General features: G+C 42.0%; 2 protein-coding genes across 2 annotated transcripts; both read right to left on the bottom strand.

Moving 5' to 3' along the window:
• Positions 1-3379: 3379 nt before the first annotated feature.
• LOC130021986 (putative olfactory receptor 2W6) lies at positions 3380-4318 on the bottom strand. The gene has a single exon (XM_056112716.1). The coding sequence runs from the start codon at positions 4316-4318 to the stop codon at positions 3380-3382; it is 939 nt and encodes a 312-aa protein (XP_055968691.1).
• Positions 4319-18136: 13818 nt separating this feature from the next.
• LOC130022356 (olfactory receptor 2Y1-like) lies at positions 18137-19075 on the bottom strand. The gene has a single exon (XM_056113101.1). It carries the CDS (start codon positions 19073-19075, stop codon positions 18137-18139), a length of 939 nt encoding a protein of 312 aa, XP_055969076.1.
• Positions 19076-26230: the final 7155 nt, after the last annotated feature.

Below are 26230 nucleotides of genomic sequence, written 5' to 3'. Positions count from 1 at the left end.
AACGGCTCTCTATGAGACAGGATTTATCATATATTTGTCTGTCTGTAGAGATGCAAACACTTCTAGTACTTCCTCCTAGGTCACGTCATGCATCCCCGACCAATATTCCTCACGGTCATGTTCTTCTTGGAGACTATCGCAGATCTGCTCTCTTTATTTTACATGCATCCACATCCTCTGGGGGTGGTTTTTCTATTCTCTAATTTTCTGCAACCTTTCAACTATATTCAGGCCTCAATAAGTGTTTTGAAGAGGTCATCTTTACTCTGACCACTTGGATAGGGTACATTTTAGAACCATGTCAGCATCTAATACACTACAATCCAGAAACCAAAATGATCCACTAGAAAACCTACCTGGGCTTACAGAACTCTTGTAGAACACAATCAAAAACCTATTGCTATGGAGAGCTTGATATTATTCTCATTTGTATTTGTGACATGTTTGCTTATTTTTGATCATATGTGCAGAATTATTTCTATGCCACTGTCAAGTCAGAATCCAAACGTCATTTAAAGGTGATTTGAGATGTCCTAGATACAAGAAGCTTTCTTGATTGAGTCCAGACAAAAATATTACTCTAGAGGTAGAGGAATAGGGGGTATGGTGCTGCTAGCAGGTCAGTCTGTACCTGTGAGGCGAATTCGTCAGCAACCTGAAGGCACCGTCAGACTTTCAAATACCCCAAAATTGTTGCTGTTCCTTTGACCAGACCACAAAAACTTGGAGCAAAGTTTACCAAGAAAGTAAACGGCCAAAAGTTAGGTATGTGGGAGACACACCCACAAACCACCTCCAGCTCAGCTATATAATTGGAGGCATGGCATCTCTAGTTCCTGGTCGAACTGCTTAATGGCCATGATCCCAGAGACTCAGAAACAAATCTCAAAACACAACGGCTTTTGGCTGAATGGTCCAGTACCTGCAGTAGGTTACAGGCTCTGGGTCTCCCCAGGTGAGAATAGGTTTCATGCCTTGACCTGTTCCCTCTGACAGCCCAGTGGCCGCCATCTTCCAGAAACCACTGAAGAGTCAGTTTTGTTCACACAGTGATGAAACACATGGGCCCTCATGGGATGGGGGTGAAGCCAGCCCTTTCTTCCCTGTCCCAACGAGACCCCAGGTCGCTACCCACAAACGGCCTCTCTGGCTCCTAATCAAGCTGCTTAATGACCATGATCCCAGAGACTCAGAAACAAATCTCAAAACCCAGGAGCTTCTGGCAGAAATGCATCTGGATCCCGCAGTAGGTTACTGTTGCCGGGCCACCCCAGGGGGGAAAGGGTGCCATCCCTCCGCCTGGTCTCCCTTGGCGGCTCAGTGGCCGCCATCCGCCAGAGGCCATTGGACAGTCAGGTTTGGGCCCGCATTGACAAGACACACGGGGCCTCACGAGATGTGGGTGGAGCCAGCCTTTTCCTCCCCAACCCAACAAGACCCTGAGTCGCCCCCCACAAATGAGCTTTCTGGCTCCTGATCAAGCCGTTTAATGGACCTGATCCCAGAGACTCTGAAACAAATCTCAAAACCCAGTGGCTTTTGAACAGAAATGCATCTGGTCCCTGCATTAGGTTACGAGCGCTCGGCCAACCCAGGTGGGAATAGCTTTCATGCCTTGTCCTGTTCCTCCTGGCGGCCAGGTGGCCACCATCCTCCAGAGGCCACTGGACAATCAGGTTTGGGCCCGCAGTGACGAGACACGTGAGGCCTCATGGGATGGAGGTGGAGCCAGCATGTTCCTCCCCACCCCAAAGAGACCCCAAGTTGCCGCCCATGAACGGCCTCTCTTGCTCCTGATCAAGCTGCTTAACAGCCATGATCCAGGAGACTCAGAAACAAATCTAGGAACCCAGTGGCTTTTGGCAGGAATCACGTCTGGACCCCTCAGTAGGTTACTGTCGCTGGGTCACCCTAGGGGGGAAAGGGTGCTGTCCCTCTGCCTGCTCCCCCTAGGGGGCTCGGTGGCTGCCATCCTCCATAGGCCACTGGGCAGTCAGGTTTGGGCCCTCAGTGACAGACAAGTGGGACTTCATGTGATGTGGGTGGAGCCGGCCCTTTCCTCCCCATCCCAACGAGAACACAAGTCACCGCCCATGAATGGTCTTTCTGGCTCCTGATCAAGCTGCTTAACGGCCATGATCCCAGAGACTCAGGAACAAATCTTGGAACCCAGCAGGTTTTGGAAGAAATCCCTCCATATTTAAATGGTAAAATTTCAAAATTTCAAAATTGCGCAGCCAATACTGCAGTCACATGACATCATATGTTATTCATAACCAGCAATAGAAAACAAATTGTCTACTGTTGCCTGTTGCCTTTTCAGCAGATCTGAGTGTTGGGGTAAAATCCCAAATAATAATGGTGGGTCTGGTGTCAAAATATTGAATGTAATCAAAGTAGAGAGAGTAATGTGGAAATCATCTGCCTCACAGGTAGAGGGAGGGTGTGGGATGGGGGGATACTGGGGTTTTGGGGGGTGTAAAATGGGCAGTGGTGAATGTACGGGTGTTTCATTGTATGATCGAGACTTAAACCCGAAACTTTGTAACTGCTCTCACAGTGATTTAATAAGTAAAATTATAAAAAATGAAAAAAGTAAGGTGTAATTCATGCCTAATTAAATCAGCTAATCAGTGGCTGAATAAATAGCAGTACTCATACGTTAAAAAATAGAGGTAGAGGAATATACATGGCAACATTTCAGTATCTGTATTGCAAACCATAATTCCCAAAAGGAAAGAAAGAGAGAGAGAGAGGGAGTGAGAGAGAGAGAAAGAGAGAGAGTAGAGAGAGGCTGGGTTGTGGAAGATGGAAGGAGAGAAATTGAGGATATTGGTGGTGGGAAATATATAGTGGTAAAGGTATGGGTGTTGGAATATTATATGACTTAAACCCAATTATGAACAACTTTGTAACTGTGTATCTCACTGTGATTCAATAAAAAATTACTCCTAAATTATCTTATGTACTCTCTGGTTATATGTCCTTCTAGTTACATGTCATTACAATCTTGCTTAAATAAAATATTTAGATCCCTATTATCTGCCTTGATAATTAACTATCTCAGACTTGTTTCCATGACAAATATTTGTTCAATAACTCATAATGTCCAGGATACCCTGAAAAACTATAGCTTTAATAATCCCATCGAGCAAGAGATAAATTTCCTGCATTATCCAAATATAAATGTCCAGGATTACAAAGAGATATGTTATAAACTTTTTATTAGCATTTAACACCTATGGTTGACGACATTTTATATTTTGCTTGCATTTAGTATTTATGTTTCCCTAAGTTTGGGCTAAATGCTGAAAAGCAAACTGTCATCCTTGTAGTTATTGCACTGCCCTAATCATTTCTAAGACCCACATTCCATAAATCATGAAGTCTCAGACTCCTTCCACACAATTTTCCTAACTGCCCTCTTTACGTCTTTGTTCCTCAGGGTGTAGATCAGCGGGTTCATGGTAGGAGCAACAATCATATAAACAAGGGCCAAGGTCTTGCCCTGATGCTGAGAATAGTTATTTTTGGGTTGAAGGTACATAAACATGATGGTTCCATAATAGAGAGAGACCACCATCAGGTGAGATGCACAGGTCCCAAACGCCTTCCTTCTGCCTTCAGCAGATTTCATCCTGAGCACGGCCCTGGCTATGCAGGAGTAAGAGATGAGAATGACAGAGACTGGAATAATAACGATGATGAGGCGAGGCACTAGCATCTTTGACTCTGTTGGACTAGTGTCCACACATGAGAGCTTGACAATGATCAAGATCTCACAAAAGAAATGGTCCACACGACGGTTACCACATCGAGGTAAAACGATGGCCAGTGAAGACTGGAAGAGAGAGTTGCCAAAGCCCCAGATCCAAGATATGGCAGCAAGGAGGTGGCAGATCTGTTGGTGCATAATTGTACTATACCTGAGGGGCCAGCAAACAGCAGCATAACGGTCAATAGCCATGACAGCCAGAAGGACACATTCTGTGGAGCCCAGGGCCAAGGCCACGGTAAACTGAACCATGCAGCCAAGATAACTGATGCAATCATTATTTCCCCACGTGTTCACCAGCATCTGAGGAACAACGGAAGTGGTGAAAAACATGTCCAGAAATGAGAGATTTCTCAGGAAGAAGTACATGGGGGTGTGGAGGCGGCTGTCCAGGATGGACACCAAAATGATGGCTGCATTTCCTGTGAGTGTCATTGTGTAGAAGCCAGAGACAAAGAGGGAGAGAATGAACTCAGCCCGGGGATACTCTGAAAAGCCAACTAAGATGAAATATTTCTCTGTGCTCTCATTTATTTTCATCATCGCAAGTATTTTCAGGGATAATTGAAATAGAATCAAGTGTTCACTGTATACCAACACAACAAAACAAAAAGAAGTGAGTCGATGGTGAATTAATTGTTATATTACATACTATGACAGAACAATACACAATGTATGCATTTGTTTTATCTGTACATTTTAATTTCAAATAGACCTAAATATTATGAGACATAATGATTACCATATCATATCTGGTCATTTCACATGTACATTATTATATAACCCATATAGAATGATTTGTTTTCAAGGAAATCCACATAATGGGAACTCAAATGTTCTCATGTGCAGAATTATATAAATGACTGAACTTTATAGGTGTACCACACAGATATCTTGGATTTGATTTCAGATTGCTGCAGTAGAACCAGGACTGTAGGACTACACTGTAGCACTGTCCTCCCACTGTTCTTTGATTTGCCCAAGCGGGCACCAGTAACGTCTCCACTGTGAGACTGTTGTTACTGTTTTGGTGTATTGAACATGCCCGGGAAGCTTGCCAGGCTGTGTGTGCAGGCAGGATACTCTCAGTAGCTTGCTGGGCTCTCCGAGAGGGGCGGAGGACTCAAAACTGGGTCAGCCACGTGCAAGGGAAACACCCTATCCACTGTGCTATCACTCCAGCCCTAACCAGGATTGTACTAAAACAAATTACACTGATATTTTTGTTTCTCCAGGGCATAGAAAAGTCATGTTTACACTAGGCTTTAAGTGAGCAATATAACATTAGAGTGCTAAAAAAGTGTCCAAAACAGGGGTCTGGAAGATATTGCCTTAATTATCGCATATGCTTCTCCTGCTCTGGCCAGGACTGGATTCCAACAACACATGGTCCCCCAACCATGCTTGACACAGCTGGAGGCCTGTGAGCATTGCTGAGTGTGACCCTTCATTTTGGTAAGAAATCACTGGTAGAATTTTAGACCCTCCTGAGAACTGCTGGGATATCCCCCCGACTGCCACCCCCACCCAAAGAAATAGATATTATTAAATAAACTGCTGCTAAAATATGCCATGATTGAGTAAAGATTTTCTCTGAGCTGATCTTTTTCCCTGATAGAGGTTGGGTACTGACTTCCCAGAGTATTTGCCCAAGCTCGGGGGTGGCAGAGAGGGAGCGGGGAGGTAGAGGAGGAGAGAGACAGAGACAGAGACGACAGAGAGAGACAGAGAGACAGAGAGAGACAGAGGCAGATATAAAAACAGAGACAGTGACAGAGAACAAAAAGAGAAAGAGATAGAGACAGAGAGAGACAGACAGAGAAAGTACTTGCCATGGTGGCAGACTGGGGGTAGGGGAGCACGAGGTATACTGAGGACACTGTTGGTGGGAAGTGTACACTGCGGAAGGGATGGGTGATGGAACATTGTATGACTGACACCCAATCATGAACAACTTTTTGAACTGTGTATCTCACAGTGATTCAATTAAAACAAAAATAAACAAAAATCCCAACTCTGTCTTTAAAATGAAAATGTCTTAAAGTCTAATAAAAAGATAAGCATTGGGGTCAGAACAATAGCACAGCCTTGCCTTGCACGCAGCCACAGGGGTCCAATCCAAGGCATTCCATATGGTCCCCCCCAAAACTGGCAGGAGTAATTCCTGAGTGCAGAGCCAGGAGCAACCCCTGAGTATTGCTGGGTGTGACCCAAAAAGAAAAACGAATAAATAAATTATTACTATATATTAAAAAAAAAAGAAAAGACAGGTATTGACAAGCTAGAAAAATCTGTAACCCAAATTGTCATTAACGAGACAGAGACCATCAATGAAGAGGTACAGTAAGACCAAAAATGACCTAGAACCTGAGAGATAGTTTACCAGGCTGAGTTGATGCTTTGCATTTAGGAGGCCATCGATATGTTCCCATCACTGTGTGACCCCCAGCACTATTGGAAAGACCCCAGCACAGACCTGGGAGTAGCCCAAGCACCACCAAAATCACAAAAAGTATTTGGCTAATTGTATATTCAGCCATGAAACATTTCAATATGGTTAATATGTCTTATACAAAGTGTCTTCTGTGACAATAAGATAATTGAATTTAAAATAAGATAGTCATAGGGGTTGGAACTATAGTACAGCAGGGTGGGCGTTTTTCTTGCACACAGCTGACCCAGGTTAGACTCCTGGCATCCCATAACGTCCCCTGAGCACCACCAGGAGTAATTCCTGAGTGCAGAACTAGGAATAATCCCTAAGCATCGCCAGGTGTGACCTCAAAAGCAAGCAAGTAGAAAAAAAAACAGAAAAACCCCAGTAGTGATAGTATACACTTGATCTTAGCCAAAAGGCCGAGAGGCATTATAGTGATAGTATAGAGGTTCAGGCACTTGACTTGCACACAGCCAACTCTGATTCAATCCCTAGTACAGTTTATGGTACTCTGAGTACTGCCAGGAATGATCCTAAAGGAAAATTTTTTAAAAAAGACAACAAAATATCTGTCAAAAAATAGAATACACATTACTACTCAGATTATGTCTTTTAAAGCAGCTCATCTAAGGATTTCTGATGATAAATAAACATTTCTCTTGTGGTTAAAAAGACATAGTTCATTACAATCCTTGATGTATCAAGTGTGGTAAATAGTAATGAGTAGTAAATGAAAACGTACAAGCATCAAGAAAAATTGGGATGTGGTTTAAAAGAATTCTATAGAAAAGCATTCAAAATTTGTTGATGAAAAGGGTGTCCATTTTGTAATCCCAAGGACATATACATACTGTATATAAAAAATCAGCTGATGAACTTTTACAGATATGTTTGATCTGCATTTTGATTGTGTCTTTCAAAAGTCAGGAGCATATAACTTAGCTTGCTGGGTCATGAGTTTGATACTCATCATCCCCTGAGGCCCTGAGTAGGGCCTGGTGTATCCCTGAAGAACAATGGACACAGCTGGGTAAGACCCTGTGCTCCCATTTTCTGCTCTCTCTACTTAAAATACTACACAGTACTAGAGGTTCAGTTTAGGACACTCAAATAGGAAAAAGATATAGAATCATCCAGACTGGAAATGTCACAAAAAAGGATACTCATAGGTGACACCATCTTGCCTCTGTGATTCAGTCAGTTTTTGTGTTTTCAGCTGTGAAAGGAAAGGTTGGTGGCTTGGGCTCACCTAGTTATGCCCTGTTTGCCCTGGGCCCATGATAGAATTCAACAGGAATTAATAAGAACACTTATCTTTCATCCCCTGCACTGCAAAAAATGCATACATACACACACAAAAGCAAAAGCTAAAAATAACAGGTTAGCAAGGTTATAAGATAGAAGATCATATTGTTTTTGTAAACTAGCAATGTCCTGTCCTGTCTGGTCTTCCCGTTGTTCATCAATTCTCTTGAGCAGGCCCAGTAATGTCTCCATTGTAAGACTTGTTGTTACTGTGTTTGGCATATTGAATATGTCACGGGTAGCTTGCCAGGCTTTGCTGTGCGGGTGAGATGCTCTCCGTAGCTTGCCGGGCTCTCCGAGAGGGGTGGAGGAATTGAACCTGGGTCGGCTGCATGCAAGGAAAATGCCTTACCCACTGTGCTATCACTCCAGCCCACAGCCAATGTATGATATAAAAATTAAAATAATTATGTTTAGGGGCTGGAGCGATAGCACAGCAGGTAGGGCGTTTGCCTTGCACATGGCTGACCCGGGTTTGATTCCCAGCATCCCATATGGTCCCCTGAGCACTGCCAGGAGTAATTCCTGAGTGCAGAGCCAGAGCAACCCCTGAGCATCGCTGGGTGTAACCCAAAAAGCAAAAAAAAAATTAGACCTATATTAGCACCCAAGCCTTGAAAGTACTAATTAATCTAATTAACTCAATTAATTAACCTCACGATCACGATCACGACCACCCTGTTGTTCGTCGATTGCCTCGAGCAGGTGCCAGTAACGTCTTCTTCGTCCTAGCCCTGAGATTTTTTTTTTTTAAAGTGCCATATTCAAGGCTTTTTCAGGGTTAGGAGAATGAGACCCATCATTGTTACTGGTATTTGGCATATTGGGTATACCACGGGGAGTTTGCCAGACTCTGCCGTGTGGGCATGAATTAACCTACTTAATTTAATTAATTTGAGAGGTAGAATGTTGTCCTTGGAAAACTACAAAATCTGGAAAAAGTTAAAAATGACAAAGTTCATTTAAATACAGGCTTTTTCAACCATAATTTTGGGAGGCACTCAGGCATGATCAGGAGCTACAAGAGCCAGTACTGGCAATACTTGGTCAACCAGAAATGCAGTACTGCTCAGGTTCAGTTGTTCAGATATACTTGGGAGCAGAGGGTCATACCCAGCTGTGTCCAGTGTTCTCCAGGGATACACCAGGCCCTACCCAGGGACCCATGGGATGATGGGGACCAAACTCATGACCCACCAAGCTAAGTTATACACTCCTGAATTTTGAATGACAAAATCAAAATACTGATCAAACATATCTGTAAAAATTTACTGGTGAACCACTGTAGCAGTTAGTATTTAATGAATAAAACATATTTCATCTTAATTCTGCCCCTCTCGGAGAGCCCGGCAAGCTACCGAGAGTATTTGATATGCCAGACACAGTAACAACAAAGTCTCCAATGGAGACGTTACTGGGCCTGCTCGAGCAAATCGACGATCAACGGGAGGGCCTTTACCTTTTTATTTATTTTATTAATTCTGCAGCTACGTACAATATATCTTAAATTAATTAGGTTACTTGTATTAAATTAACACATTATTTTATATGTTACTAATCAGATTAAATAAAATTAATTGCATTTTATATTAAATCTACTGACCAGGAAACATACCATAAAAGATGAAATATTTGCAAAAAAATCTGTAAAAGTTTAGCAGCTGATTTATTATACACAGTATGTGTAAAAAAATTTATTTAAGGAGTGTGTTAAAAATATTGAATACTTCACTAGATTGTTTGTACTGAAAGTGTTAACAATAGTGTGTTAGGGGCCGGAGCAATGGTATAACGGGTAGGGCGTTTGCCTTGCATGCGGCCGACCTGGGTTCGATCCTGTGCATCCCATAAGGTCCCCCAAGCACCACCAGGAGTAATTCCTGAGTGCAGAGCCAGGACAAACCCCTGGGCAACACTGGGTGTGACCCAAAAAGAAAACACACACACAATAGTATCTTACACTTGGTGAACTGATAGACTATTAATAAAATCAATTTCTCCTTATTCTTTTAGGGTTTTTTTTATCATATGGCCTTCAGGAAACTTTGAATCCCATATTTTGCTTGTGGTATGCTTCTAATAACTTTTCCTGGATGAGGCACTATCATGAGCTAGCTACTGGAAAGAAACTAGAACTTTGCAACAATTCAAGTTGTTTTCATGAATCCATGTCTAGATTCAAAAAGTTTCAGTAGAGAATAGTTATCATAAGCAACAACATGAACCCCCAGCATGAATCATGAAACTGCTGTGGAAAAAGAAAGCGTACAATTTTAATGGCATAAGGTCAAAACTTGCCCATGGTAAAGCTGGAAATATTTTAGTCTTTTTTTCTTTTTAACATAAAATTTTGTGGGTTGCTTCTTTTTCCTCTACTTCATCTCTTAAGATAGAATTGACCTGTAGATGAGCGTTCCCCCCCTCCCCCCCCCCACACACACACTACACATTGCTGGATCCAAAAGAGAGTCATGGACCAGCCATAGTAGTTGAATCAAAGAAAGAAAAGGCTTTTTAGATGGTACCTGGTAAGAGAATGTTTCTGTTGCAGTTCAAAGGATTGATCTCAAGTTGACAAGTGGATTCTTGTTTTACGCAAGAATATGGGAAATACAATTGGCTCACGGAGGCTTCAGAGAATTCTGCCTTAAACTGTAGTCTTCTGGGCTTTGACCTCCCGTGATTAATTAGTGTGAGGAATGGGGAGCCCTGGGGAAGAAAACTAGAAAAGATGATGGAGGATTCCTCTAGAGACCAAAAACTAATCACGCATTTCATCATTGTTTTATTTTTAGCTTAGCACCAATGATACTGTAATCTGTAATCAGACAGACAGATACTACTCTGTAATTAGATAGGGCAGTTTCTAGGTAACTACTGTCATTGCAAATTTTCACAATGAGGTCTTTATCAGCTTTTGATTTGCCGTTGAAATAGTATTTAAAGACTTTTTTCCCTTTAAGTTCTTTGATTTTTCTTTAATTTCGAAGTTAAAAAGTGAAGTAATAAAATGAGGGGCTAGATAGATGTTATAATTTTTAGTTTTTGGCATAAACAAATGTTCACTCAACATAAAGATCACATAGAATAGGGGCCGGAGTGATAGCTCAGTGAGTAAGCCTGCCTTGCACACGGTCAACCGGGTTAGATCCCCAGCATCACATATAGTACCCTGAGCCCCACCAGGAGTGATCCCTGAACAAGAGATCCAGGAGTAAGTCCTGAGCATCTCTAGGTGTGGCCACCCAAAAAACAAAGGAAGTAATGTAATATAATTAGTTATGCTTTGGAGTAGGAGGGGATAAAAAATAAAAAACAGGATATCTTGTCATAAAAGATCACTAATTTTTTGGATGTTATTCTAAGGAATAACACTTGAGATAAATAACCATCAGATTAAAACAATTTTCTGTACCATATTGTGTCTATATTAATAAGGGGTTTGTTATTTCCTTAAAAGTTTAAGATGGCGGATTCATCTAAGCTCAAAAATTACCTTAGCCAGGCACCAGACCAATATTACGGGGGGGGGGGGAAGAGTTCTTACCTTGCATGTGGCCAACCCAGGATCGATCCCTGGCATCCCATATGGTCCCCTGAGTACCACCAAGAGTAATTTCTGATCTCAGAGCCAAGAAAAAGCCCTGAGCAACACAGGGTGTGCCCCCACCAAAATAAACCCCAAAAGTAATATTTTTTAAAAAAGAAATTATTAGGTAGTGGTTAGATGCTTAGAACTTGAAATAAAACAATACAAATGCTCTCAAATTGATGTTTGGGTAATGATTTTTCATGTGCAAAACATTTAAGAGAATTGTATGATAGTGCCTTGCGCTCATAAATATAAAAAATTAATTATTAGGGCCAAAGTGATAGTTCAGAGGGTTGAGCATTTGCCTTGTATGCAGCAGACCTTCACACATCCCCAGCATCCCATATGGTGCCCCAGGGTACCAACAGGAGTGAGAGTGATTCTTTTTTTTTTCATGGTCTTTAACTCATTTTATTTTTTTTTATTTTTCAGTTTACAAATGAGAGATAGAATTCGGAGTTCCGATGTCCATCAAGGCTCAAGAATCAGGGACACTGTCGCATTTGCTAAGGCATCAAAAATCAGATGGGCTGGACATGTAATGAGGTTTAGAGATGACCGCTCGACTAGAGCCATTACTGACTGGATTCCACGGGACGTCAAAAGATCTCGTGGACTCCCACCTACGAGATGGTCAGACTTCTTCGTCAAGACCCTGAATGATCAGTTTGAGGCTCTTCATGTTCCTAGAACGAGCTGATGCCATTGAGCTACACTAGCACACAACAGGGATGAATGGAGACATTACTGGCGCCCGCTGGAGCAAATCGATGAGTAATGGGGTATCAAGTGATCAAGTTTACAAATATTTATTTAAAACATATTTTTCTTTGTTTTTTGTTTATTTACTTATTACAGCGGTAGGGCGTTTGCCTTGCACGCAGCGAACATGGCCAACCTGAGTTCGATTTCTCCGCCCCTCTCCGAGAGCCCGGCAAGCTACCGAGAGTATCTCGCCCGCACGGCAGAGCCTGGCAAGCTCCCCGTGACATATTCGATATGCCAAACACAGTAACAACAAAGTCTCCAATGGAGACTTTACTGGGCCCGCTCGAGCTCGAGCAATTTTTTAACGAATCACATAGATATAGTTACAGATTTACAAACTTTCATGATTATGTTTCAGTCATACAATGACCGAAGACCCATCCCTCCAGCAGTGCCCATTCTCCACCACCAATGTTCCCAGTATCCCTTCGCCATTCCCACCCCTTCCCATCCCCTGCCTCTGTGGCAGGTGCATTCCCTCTTTCTCTCTCTCCCTTTGGATGTTATGGTTTGCAATGCAGGTACTAAGCGGCCATCATGTTTGGTCCATAGTTTACTTTCAGCACACATCTCCCATCTGGCTCCCCGTGACGTATTCGATATGCCAGACACAGTAACAACAAAGTCTCCAATGGAGACGTTACTGGGCCCGCTCGAGCAAATCGATGATCAACGGGAGGGCCTTTACTTTTACTTTACTCCCATCCTGAGCCAGCCCTCCAAGCATCATTCATTTAGTTGTCCCTTCTCTATTTTAGTTGCCCTTTCATGAGAGTGATTCTTGAGTGCAGTCAAGAGTAGCTCCTGAGCATCATAGGATGTATGTGATGCAAAAAAAAAAAAAAAAAAAAAAAAACCTAAAAAACAAAAATAAACCACTCAAAACCCCAAAACCTAATGTCTGTCCTAAAGAAATAGGTCAATTGACTGAGTGAATATTTTGTGTGAGGGAGACCCAAGTTCAATCCCAGAACCACATGGTCCCCTGAGCACGGTAGGAGCAACCTCTGAGCACCAAGATGGTATTAGTTCCTTGATATCTCTGGGAATGGCACAAAAATAAAGTCAATGTAATATCTGGCTGAATATCACAGGGAATTGACTCAGAACCACCAAGTGCCACTGAGGCTGCTTAGAAAAAATAAAATAGGGGCCAAAGAGAGAGTACAGTGAAAGGTGTTTGCCTCAAATGTGGTCAATCCCAGGTAGATTCCGGGAATCTCATATGGTTCCTCAAGCACTTCTTGGAGTGATTCCTTAGTGTAGAGCCAGGAATAACTCCTGAGCATCACTAGGTGTGGCCCCGACACCAAAACTCTAAAAGATAAATAAAAATAAATCACCGTATCACTGTATCACTGTCATCCCCGTTGGTCATCGAATTACTCGAACAGGCGTCAGTAATGTCTCTATTCCTCCCAGCCCTGAGATTTTAGCAGCCTTTTCTTACTTGTCTTTTCCCAATGATTGGAGGCTTTTTCAGGGTCAGAGGAATGAGACCAATTGTCGTTACTTAATTTGGCATATAGAATATGCCACGGGGAGTTTGCCAGTCTTTGCCTATGTGGGCGGGATACTCTAGGTAGCTTGCCGGGCTCTCTGAGAGACATAAATAGGTAGGAAGTGTCTTATACTGTGTCGCGCAGCTGCAAAGTGGATGCCACAACCTGGTGCGGAGTCCAGCACCCAGACCTGGCAGCCGACCTCCACTGCCCAACCACTGCAACACTCCAGGGCACTTTCTGGATGCTCAAGCTAAACCTCACGCAAGAATGAAGTTCCATGGAACCCAGATAACATGGAACTTTGTGACCTTGGACTCGGAACAGAGATCCTCTGCCTGCTTCCCCAGTCTACTGATGACTCAGGGATCACACCCATGAGCCACACCCTGCTGGCACCAGATAATCTCCTCATCCAGAACTCACGGATGCTCCCAAACTGGAGTATAAAAGGAGGCTCCCAGATCCATGCCACTGGACTCCGCACCAATTTAAAAAGTACGTAACATGAAAGACAGTTAATAGGAGGAAGAAATAACTGTACTTATGGCAAAGATTATGCTCTCAATATATGGATTGGATTGCATAAAAAATAAAAATGAAAAATGAAAATGTAATGTCTGCCTAACTGTACCATAATTTCTTAAAATTTCAAAATTTCTTAAAATAATTTCTTAAAATTATTTTACTATGACTGTAAACTTTGTCCCTTAATAAAGTTGAGTGGCTATTTTCTCTGCCCTGAAAGGAAAATAATGACACAATAATCATAATTTTTTTATTCCACTTGATGCTGGTAGGTATAAATGAATCCTTTTTCATTAATTTGATGCATGCATTTGAACTATTTGGACAATGATTATTTTATGTGGCATACATTTAAGAGAACAACTCTTTATCTTGTAAAGATTTTTGTTAGTGTCCTGAGATTGTAAATATAAAAAAAATGAATTCTTGGGGCTAGAGTGATAATACAGTGGGTAGGATGTTTGCCTTGTACCCAGCTGACACCTGGCATCCCAATTGGTCCCCTGAGCACTACCAGGAGTAATTCCTGAGCCCAGAGCCAGGAGTAACTCCTGAGCATTGTAGGGTGTATCCCCCACAAAAATAAAAAGTAAAATAAAGTAAATGAATCCTTAGTCAGTGGTTACATGGATAGGACTTGAAATTAAAAATGCATATTCTTTTTTTAAAAATGCAAATTCTTATCCCAGCCCTCCATTAAATAACCGTATACCTGTCGTCCCATTGTTCATCAATTTGCTCTAGGCCCCAGTCCTGAGAATTTAGCATCCTCTCCTTATTAGTCCTTCCCAGAACTGCTGTATTGGAGGCTCTTTCAGGGTCAGGGGGAATGAAGCCCGTAACAGTTACTGTTTTGGGCATATTGAATATGTCACGGGTAGATTGCCAGGCTCTGCCATTTTATGAAGAAAACCACATAAAAGAAAATCTAATCTTTAGTCTCTTGATCAGTCAAGGAAATAGGAGTCATTAAAAAATCTGTATTTTCTGTAGTAAGAATCAAGTGTGGTAATGTAATCTATTGCAAAGCATGGTGCTTGTATTACAGAAGTGTTCAATTGGAAATTTTATTACAGCATATACTATGTTTAGGAAAGAAAAAAATCTTTTTAATCAAAGAATATTTTAACTCAAGAAATCCCAGAAGCCTCATCACAATCAACCAAAGCAAAATTGTGAAGTACTTTAAGCTCGAATTATATTCTTTTCCAAAACCTTACTTTCCAACCTCACTCTTCCTTAATTAAAAACTTTATCTCAAAAAACAGGATTGGTAGGCAGTCATTAGCAAGGGTTGGATTTAGAGAACAACCTCACCTTGGGGCAGGAGTGATGTACAGTTGGTAGGGCTGTTGCCTTGCATGCAGCCAACCCTGGTTAAAACTTTGACATCCCAATATGGTCCTCTGAGCCTGCCAGAAGTGATTCCTGAGCACAGAACACGAGCAAGTCCTGAGCACTGCTGGATGTGACTCAAAAAACAAAAACCAAAAAAAAACCCCTGCAGTTTTACCTCATATTTATGATATCAACTTAGATTAAGTTATTTAACCTCTAGGACTCTTGTTTAATCATAAGTAAACTGGAGATATAGTAAAACTCAAAATGGTGTTATAAGAAAGACAATTTAAGCCAAAAATGGTATTTAACTATTAGCAATGTTTATTTTATGGTAATAACAAATGTGGATTCAATATAAAAATCACAGAGAATAGAGGCTGGAGAGATAGTACAGTGGGTGATGCCTTGCACATGGTTGACCAGGTTCAATCCCTGCCCACAAATATTTTTTCCCGAGCCCTATTAGGAGTGATCTCTGAGCACAGATCCAGCAGTAAGTCTGAGCATGGGACTTGCTGGTTTGATTATAAAACAAAAACAAAATCATGGAGAATAATGATTATTAACAAGGTCAACTGCATTTTTATATGAAAGCAAGATTTAAGTACGTGGAATGAAAAGACAATGCTGGAACTTCAAATATCCACTGCTTTTATGCATTGGTGTACATGCATTGGTCTACTGATCCCTTTTCATAAAAAAATTATTCAGTGTATCCCCCTTTAAATTTATTTTCAGATAGTTAGAAATGATCATTCTGGATAAGAACTGAGTGTTGGAAGTAGGTAAAAGGATATACCTGATAACCTTTCAGGATCTGTATTGCAAACAATTTAATGCCCAAAGGGAGGGAAAAAAGAGGGGGAGAGAGGGAGACAGAGAGAGAGAGAGAGAGAGAGAGAGAGAGAGAGAGAGAGAGAAGAAGAAAAAGTGCCTGCCATAGAGGTGGGCGGGGATGGGGGGGACAAGAGGAAAACTGGGGACAGTGGAGGTGGGAAATGTACACTGGCGAAGGAATGAATGTTGGAACATTATATGACTGAAACCCAATCATAAACAACTTTGCAACTGTGAATCTCACTTTGATTCAATAAAAATAAATAAATAAATAAATAAATAAATAAATTTACCTTCTTTAAGGAACCAAACAGATAGGATTGGGGCGATAGTACATATGCAGGGAGCTTGCCTTCCATGTGGCCAACCTGGGTTCGATCTTGAGCACCCCATATGGTTCCTTGAAACTACCAGGAGTGAAGGTCAGGAGTAAGCCCTGAGCATGGCTGGGAATGGCCAGAAAAAACAAACAAAAACCAGCAAGCAGTAAGCATCCCCTATTGCACCTGAGACTACTACAGAAACCCAGGTCATTCCATCATTCCTGGTATAATGGGGTAGGGGTTGTAAAGAAGATATCACTCACTCCCTGAAACACCAGAACACTCCCCGATGTGGGTGTCTCTCTGTTTTTGTCACTTTTAGTTTTTCTTCTTTGCTGTATTACTTCCTCTTGGCTTGTTATTCATTCATGGTTTTGCTTTTGGGGGCCACCTGGCAATGCTCAGGGGTTATGCCTGGCTCTGCGCTCAGGAATTACCTCTGGTGGTGTTCAGGGGACCATATGGAATGCCTAGGATCAAACCTTGGTGCACTGTATGCAAGGCAAAAGCCCTATCTACTGTACTATTGCTCCAACCCATGGCTTGTTATTTTTATGTTCCTTTCTTTTCCCAGGAAAAAAGAACAAGACATTACTCATTCATTTCTTATGAGTAATGTATCAACCAATATACCACTCAAGGACCACAGCAATAGTACAGCAGGTAAGGTATTTGCCTTGCATTTGCCTCACCCAGTTTCAATCCCCAGCACCTCATATGATTCACTGAGCACTGCCAGGAGCGATTCATGAGTGCAGAACCGAGGGCTTCAGAAACAAACAAACAAACAAAAAAACCAAAACAGAACACAGACACCAGTCATCAAGACAGAGAGACACTGTAGAGCTGATGAAATGGTGGGATCCTTTTACTTAATGATACTCTAATCATTTTGTATCTCTGCTTCCAAAAGTAGGTGAACGTCACCCATATCTGAGAACCCACATGATCCATTAGGCACTCTGTTCACGATCTCTTTATTTGCTTTAAGAGTAAGCACCCAAGGAGACAATAGAAATTGTTATGAGAAGAGAGAGGTCATGGCTAGGACAATGAATTATAAAAGAGGGTTCAGCCTTTGGTACAAAATATAGGAATTAAAGTTAGTTGTCCAATGAACTCTTCCCTCAATCTCAGACTTGTCTGGATTCTAGTCCTCCTCTTCAAAGAGACCATTAACACACCCCAGTCTCCAATCTTACTCACTGTGAAATTCTGATGTAAGTCAACACACTGATCAGCCATTGCACATTGGTCAGTCAGTGATTTAGAAGGTCTGGAGAGAGCTCCATTACCAAGTGCCAAAGCACTAAAATCCTGAGTTCTCTGGAGGGCTATTTCCTGCTCACCAACTGTTTCTAGAGAACTGAAGGGGCCTCCTGATCTGTGCGTTTCATATCATGAACCATTTTTTCTGTGAGAAGCCTGCAGTTGCCTTCTATGCAGCCAACCTAGGTTTGATCCCCAGAATGATTATATATATATGTAAATATATATATATATAGCTATTCCATGCTATTGCGTACAACTGTGCATGGTCTTATATGCATAGCTATCCCATGCCATTCCATACAAGGGCAGAGACAGCCTGGGATAAGGCACTTGCCTTGCAAGCAGTTGAACCCAGTTTCAGTCTCAGGCAACACATATGTTCCCTTAAGGTCCCTAAGCTCAAAGCTGGCAATAAACCCTGAGCACCTGACAGATGAGCCTCTTGATGCTCTTTTCCTATCCCGAGGCTCTGCCAATTCCCAGCAATTTCCGCAGTGCCTCCTTCACATCCTTGTTCCTTAGGGTATAAATCACAGGATTGAGCATGGGAGAAATGATAGTATAAAAGAGGGCAGCAAACTTTCCCTTGCTTTCAGAGTAACTACTCTTGGGTTGCAGGTATGTGTAGATGGCGGAACCATAGAAAAGGGAAACCACGAGGAGGTGTGAGCCACACGTTCCGAAGGCCTTCCTTCTGCCCGTCGTTGACTTGACTCTCAACACCGCCTGAACGATGTGCACATAGGAGCCGAGAATTAGTGCGGCAGGAACAATCAAGATGATGGCCCGAGCCACAAACATCTTGGCCTCGGTCCCGTTCTTATCCTCGCAAGCCAGCTTCAGAAAGACAGGCATCTCACAGAAGAAGTGGTTCATGAGACGAAGACCGCAGAGTGGCATGGCCATCATGAGGCTGCTCTGAATCAGAGAATTCACGAGGCCTCCCAGCCAGGAGATGGTCGCCAGGATGTGACAGAGCTGGGAGTGCATGATGGTTGTGTAGTGTAGTGGGCGACACACAGCAGCATAGCGGTCAAAGGCCATCACCACCAGAAGAACACATTCCGTGGAGCCCAGGGCGAGGGTGATGAAGAGCTGGGCCACACACCTTCCGTAGGAGATGGTCCTGTCTAGCCCATGAAGGTTGATGAGAAGCTGGGGCACTGTGCAGGTGGTATAGCAGAGGTCCAGGAAGGAGAGGTGGCAGAGGAAGAAGTACATGGGTGTGTGCAACTGAGGGTCCAGGATCGAGAGAGTGATGATGGTGGTGTTGCCAAAGAGAGTTAGGGAGTAGAAAATGAAGATAAAGACAAAAAGAATAGGTTCCAGTTGAGGCCAATCCGAGAAGCCCAACAAGAGGAACCCTTCCCAAAAGCTAGTATTAAAACTTCCCATCGCCTTTTGTCTGTGGATGTAGCATAAGACAGTTTAATGTCTCCTAGGAAGAGCAAGGAGCTATTTCTCTAAGTTCTCCTACATTGTGCATAGTCTTATATGAATAGCTATCCCCTGCCATCCATCCAATATCTTGGTCTTTTCACTCCTCTGATTTAGGATGGAGTTAACCTGAAATGAATGAGGAGTGATGTGACTTCATTAGCCCCCTGTCCTGCCACCTGCTCTGTTCTATGACTTCCACCAGATGACTCAATCCCTCAGGTTTGATTTTTCTTCGTCTGGAAGTAAGGGTCTTCTCTCACCTCCCTCGCAACATTGAGGTTTGGATGAAATGTGGGAAGATGGAAACTTCTTTTGAAAGCCTAAGGTGTAAAATGGGAGCATGCTAAGTGAAATGAGTCAGAAAGAGAGGGACAGACATAGAAGGACTGCACTCATTTGTGGAATATCAAGTAACAGAATGGGAGATTTACACCCAAGGATAGTAGAGATAAGGACCAGGAGGATTGCTCCACGGCTTTGAAGTTGGGATCACATGCTGGGGGAAACGGCAGCTCAAATAGAGAAGGTACCACCAAGTAAAGGATGCTTGGAGGGCCAGCTCGGGATGGGAGATGTGCGCTGAAAGTATATAGATCAAACGTGATGACCCCTAAATGCTTGTATTGCAAACCAGAAAGAGTAAACGGGAATGCGCCTGCCACAGAAGTGGGGGTGGGGGCAGGGGGATAGGGGGTGGGTGGCGGGAGGGATACTGGGAACATTGGTGGTGGAGAATGGGCACTGGTGGAAGGATGGGTATTCAATCATTGTATGACTGAAACGTAAGCACAGAAGTTTGTAAATCTGTAACTGTAGCTCACAGTGATTCATTAAAAAAATGGTAGCATGAGTATTTTATGTTCATTGGATCCTTTTCCTGGTCTACTAGGTAGTCTGTTGAAGTCTATTATCCGAAGATAACAAGTTTGATATCAGACATTGGAGCTCTGGGTACTCACTTCCTTCTATTCCATGTATATGATCAGCACAGGAGTTCTGATCCTATAACCAACCAAACAATAATATTCATAGTTCATGAATATTTATTTCCTGTGGAAAAGGAAACAACACATCAGCTACTTTCTCATTTTAGTGCCAAAAATTATTTTTTGCAATTCTTGCTCGTTATTTTTTTATCAAGGAATTTAGTTGTTTTGTAGGCCACTCCCAGTGGTGCTCAGGGTTTGTGGCCAGCTCTGAGCTCAAGGGACCTTAAGGGAACATAGGTAGTGCCTGAGACTGAAACTGGGTTCAACTGTGTGCAAGGAAAGCACCTTATCCCAGGTACTCTCTCCGGCCTTGTTTTGCGTATTTTTATGATTACATGGAAATAATGTAATTTCAGTTGATTAACAACTTTAATTTATAATTTTATGATATTTGAAAGAACCAGAACACCAAAGCTCTCAATATAATAAAACAAGCAGCCCTAACATTGTCCTAAACTTATTGTCCTAGGAAAACAAAATAGCACAAAGCTTAAGCTTATTTTCAGGTTCTCAGTTGTACAAACCTAGGGTGGAGACCAGACTTAACAGTTATTCCCTTAAAAAGTAGCGAAGCGGGGCCAATGAGATAGTATAGTGGGAAGGCACTTGGCTGACCCAGTTTCAATCCCCGGCATCCCATATGGTCCCATATGGTCCCCCAAGCACCACTAGGAGCAATTCCTGAGTGCAGAGCAAGGAGTTACCCCTGAGTATTGCTGGGGGGTGGCCCACAAACAAATTAAGTCCAGGAAAATTGTATAGGGTACATAATGTACAAAGAATGTGGTTAGTCAGGGTTCATTCCTTACCACATGACCTCCCAAGCATTGCCAGGTGTAGCCAGGGAGTCTTCCCCACGCCCCACAAAGCATCACTTTCCAAGGCCCTGAAGGTCTCCTGAGCACTGCACAAGGAGTCCCTGGTGATCCTCAACATCATGGGACCCAATTAATATTGTATCCTTGGGTGCTAGCACTGAACTACCCGAAATCTCTAGCAATGGGCCCTGAGCTAGTGTAATCAGGCTAAACTCTACATATCCAGGGGTTTGCATTGTGAGTCAAATGCTTTTGGGCTTATCTTAATGGATACTTCCTCTGGGAGAACCATCAGAGGAAAAGCAGTCTTAGAAGCCCTGTCTCAGTAGCTTGTCTCATCAGCACCCATGTTCCAGATTCCAAAGTACTGCCACCTGCCTTTGGCCTCCATCTGCCTGTCTTTACCCTTTGTTCCCAACCCAAACTCATCATCTTCACCTTATAAGACTTGTTCTTTCTTGGGTGAACTACCTTAGGGAAGAGAAGTAGTACTACGTTACAGGGTTTACCAGATCAGAAAACTATTCATTAGCCCCTAGTCCTTTACTCTGGATTCAGATCAAAGCTTAGCTGTCATTTCTTCTAAGTCAGGAGTTCTCCACTAGAGGCATTTTCCTCCCAGGGTGGGGGGGGGGGGGTCATTAAGCAATGTTGGGAAACGTTTTTATTACTCTAAGTCGCATGTAATTAGTTAAAAACACAGTCTTCTGATGCACTGAACACATACCTCTGCCAGCAAACACACACACACACACACACACACACACACACACGGTCATGGTCACCGTTCTCTTGTTATTCATTGATTTGCTCCAGCGGGCCCAGTAACGTATCCATTGTTAGACTTGTTGTTACTATGTTTGGTACACACACACACTCAAAAATGTGAACAATGTTTTTGATAAACAGCTTTCTTTTGAGGGTGACTGCCAAGTACCGTTGAGGGGGTTCATGGGTCTTTTCCAGATACTTTTAGCCTACCAGAATAGTAGTCCAATGCACTACTCCAAGGACGTGGTTGTGCTTGGGTCCTGTGATGCCCACGATTCACAGGTTATCCAAGATTTGCTCAGAAGTACCTCTAGGACCATAAACTCAACACAGCAGCAGTACTAAGGGCATCCAGAGCTGCACCCAGCACTGCTCTGGGGTCCGTGTGTTATCAGGAGTTTAACTAGGGTCAGCTACATGAATACTCTGTTATCACCCTAACTAGAGAAACCCTTTACTCAAAGGTGTTTTGCCAACTCTTCCTGTCCAAGCTAAACCTCTGGCTATAGTGTTTTATACTTGCCCATGAACAACTCACCACACTCAGCTTCTGATATAACTATTTCTACAGTCTCCCTCACCAGTATGGACAGAAAACAGGGCTGTGTCAGTCTTGCTCACAATTATTACAGTTTGAGAACCCAGAACAATGGCCAGTACCTACAAATTTCCAATAATGAAAGTCCAGGTCCAGGGAAGTTGCTTTAAGAACCCATCACTGCCTTGAACATGCAAGACCTGAGTTTCATCTCCAACACTTCATAGACCCCCAAACACCGCTGGATGAGAGCTGTGGCTCCTGACCAATACCAGCAGTGGCCCTGATGTCCACAACAGTAACAAAAAATAAATCTAAATTAATTGAGATCTGATTCCTACATGGACTTACCAGCATCAGCTCATCACCAGGTCCTTAGACTATGACGTTCTCCTCTCGTTTCAATATTTTGAAGAGGAATAATGATGTAGTAACCAGTGTTTGTGAGGATCTGATTTTAAAAATAAAAGGACTCACTTTCACTGATTGTTGGAATGTTGTGTGGTTCATTCCCTATAGAAAAGAGTAGGCTACGTCTTAGAAAAGTAAGCCTAGTTGGGGCCAGAGCAATAATAGAGAAGGTAGGCTGCTTGTGTTGCACACGGTCAACTCATGTTCGATCCCTGGCATCCCATATGGTACCCTGAGCACCGCCAGGAGTAATTCCTGAGTGCAGAGCCAGAAGCAACCCCTGAGCATCGCTGGGTATAGCCCCAAAAAACAAAAAAAAGGGGGAGGGAGAAGAGGAGATAAACAGACACACAAAGAGAGCATATGAACAAACGATTGCATATGAATAAGTGCTCATCATCACTTATTAGGGAAATGCAAATCAAAACAACAGTGAGATAGTACCATGCCAGTGAGAATAACATGTATCCAGAAGAAAAAAAAAACTGGTAATAGTCTTGGTGGGATTGCAAATCCCAGACATTCCACTTCTTTGCATATACCTCAAACACAAAAAAACATTCATTCAAAAAGATAAACACACACATATATCACACACCACTTACTCCAATAGCCAGGATATGGAAACACAAATATCCAATGACAGTTGATTGGGTAAAGAAGTTGTGGTACAGACACACAATGAAACATAATGCAGAAGTAAGAAGAGATGAAACCGTGCCATTTGCTGCAACATGAATATAACTGGGGGATCATATTAAGCAAAATAAGTCATCAGAGGAAGAAGGACAAATCATGGATGACCTCATTTATTTGTGGGATAGAGAGAGACCAAAACATGGGAAGAAAACGCACCAAGCAAATGTAAGCCACTGACTTTAGGTTACAAAACTGATTATCAAGCCGTAGGGGATGAAAAAATGAAAATCAAACAAGAAATGACCTAAGGACATGGATCATCATCACATAGTGGTGATGGAGTGCAGAAACTTTGTACATTGAACCTATAAACTTTAACACTATCCTGACCATACTACTTAAACTATAAGAAAAATGGAATAAAATACACTAATAAGAGAGATTTAAATAAACAAACACAGTCCAATAATAGACTGCCTTGCTACGTAGTGATATTCATGTCCCTTGAAAGTTTCTTGCTTGTTCAAAGGCTGAAAGTTGGCTTTTTGGGATATTGGGGAAATGTTCCTGTATGAATGGGGAGAATGGATTAGATGGTTTTGTGTCCCCAATCCTGTCCATATTTTCCTAATGTCAAATAATTATTTTGTCTGTCTGGTTTACTTGGGAGGGGAACTTCCAGCGGTGCTCAGGGCTTACTCCTGGCTCTGTGCTTGGAGAACTCTGTTGGGGATTCTCAGGGGACCATATTTGTTGCCGGGGAAGGAATCCCAGTCAACTGGGTGCAAGGTAAGTGTGCTTCCAGACTATCTCTCCAGCCCCTCAAATATTTTTTTAAATTAAACCCTTACTGATAATGCCCTTTGAGAACATCAACAACTTTGGCATTTGCATAGCTGAAGTTCTTACCCTTCATATCCCAGAGATAAATATTTTTTAATAGATAGCACTGTAGCACTGTCCCTCCATTGTTCATTGATTTGCTCAAGCAGGCACCAGTAACATCTCCAGTGTGAGACTTGTTGTTACTGTTTTTGGCATATCAAATACCCCATGGGGATCTTGCCAGGCTCTGCATGCAAGCAGGATACTCTCAGTAACTTGCTGGGCTCTCCAAGAGGGCCGGAAGAATCAAACCCTGGTTGGCTGCGTACAAGGCAAACACAATACCGGCTGTGCTACTGCTCCAGCCCTTTTATATATAAAGGACTTATATTTAGAACTATAAAGAATTTAAAACTTACAGTGTAACAAATAACTAAAGAATAGGGAGATTTGAATGGCCACTTCACCAAAGAAGATTTTGCGGTTGCAAACATAAAAGTTATTAAATATTATTGGAAAAATGAAAATAAAAGCCATGTATTGATATTTCAGAAACACTATAGTGACTAAAATTGAAAAAAATATGATCCTTAGTCATGGTGAAGATGCAGAGTAACTAGAGGCATTGTCAAGAAAATTGAATACATTATGTCCATATTAAGACACGTGTTCATAGAACCTTTATTCATAGTAATCTTGGCTTGAAATAACTCCAGTGTTCCTTAATGAGTGAATGGGTTACAAAATTAAGTATACCATACAGAATCCATGTATAAATCCATACAGAAATACACCATATAGAATGTATGTATGAATCTATTTTAAATTTTCCTGGCAATTTATATATATATATATATAATATATATGTATATGTAAACACTATATGACCTTATCCAGATTGAGATCAATGTTTATGTGGATCCTGTGTGTTTGTCTGTCTACATGCACATCTGTGTGTGTGTATATATATATACAGCTGGAGCGATAGCACAGCGGGTAGGGCGTTTGCCTTGCACGCAGCCAACATGGCTGACCCGAGTTCGATTCCTCTGCCACTCTCGGAGAGCCCGGCAAGCTACCGAGAGTATCTCGCCCCCACGGCAGAGCCTGGCAAGCTCCCCGTGAAGTATTCGATATACCAAACACAGTAACAACAAAGTCTCCAATGAAGACGTTACTGGGCCCGCTTGAGCAAATCAACGAACAACGGGAGGGTCTTTACCTTTACCTTTAAATATATATATATATATATATGACTTTTAAAATATCAAGCTTCATGAGATCAGAAATGACATTTATATTTGTTTCAAGGCCATGCAGTACTGTTTCCTCCATGCTGGTACACTAATTTAGAGATATATTTTCTGAAAATAATGGGGCCATACTCAAGGCAGAAAATCAGGCTTTTCTTCTGAACAAAAAGAGATATCAACTCCTTCTAAGACACTTTCATTGTTCCCAGTCCTGAAATCTGTATCTAATTTTGTTTCTTATTATGCCAACATGCAAAACTGACAATTTTTTTTAAAGATAAATTTACTTTCACCCCTTCCTCTACAAAATAACTCCTCTGAAAATCTCAATCATTCTTTTATTCTGACTCTACAACTCACACATGTAATCAAGATATCAAATACTCAGAATAACCCACCAATAACCTTTCTGCCAGAGACCAGAAATTCAGAGTCCAGCATGCTTTAGGGACGTCCAAAAATTAACAATTGCTTGCTTCAACTCTGACTCTGTCCACTTGTCTCCAGAAAGGATACAGTTTTTTTTTTATCTATTACCCCAAGAAGTATTCCTAGATATGTCTTAAACAACCATGCATTATTCTCTCTTCTGGTTCTGATGTATCCTAATTACTTTGTATATTAGAACCATTGAGTTTTTTGTGAACTTCAGAATTAGTTGCAAGCATCTCTTTAGTCTGCATAAAGAAACATAATGTCCTATAATTATTTACTGATATAATTAATGCAATTGGAGCAAGTAATGTAGGTAGGACCAGAGACCAGAGGGATGGTCTAATAGGTAAGATGCTTGCTTGCCTTGCACACATGATGAACTGAGTTTGATCCTCAGCATCGCAGATGGTCCCCCGAATTCTTCCAGGAAG

This window comes from Sorex fumeus, unplaced genomic scaffold (assembly GCF_029834395.1).
Source record: "Sorex fumeus unplaced genomic scaffold, SorFum_2.1 ptg000019l, whole genome shotgun sequence".
Taxonomy (NCBI): Eukaryota; Metazoa; Chordata; class Mammalia; order Eulipotyphla; family Soricidae; genus Sorex; species Sorex fumeus.
The sequence above is the reverse complement of the archived record's forward strand: the minus strand, read 5'-3'. Positions and strand labels throughout refer to the sequence as shown.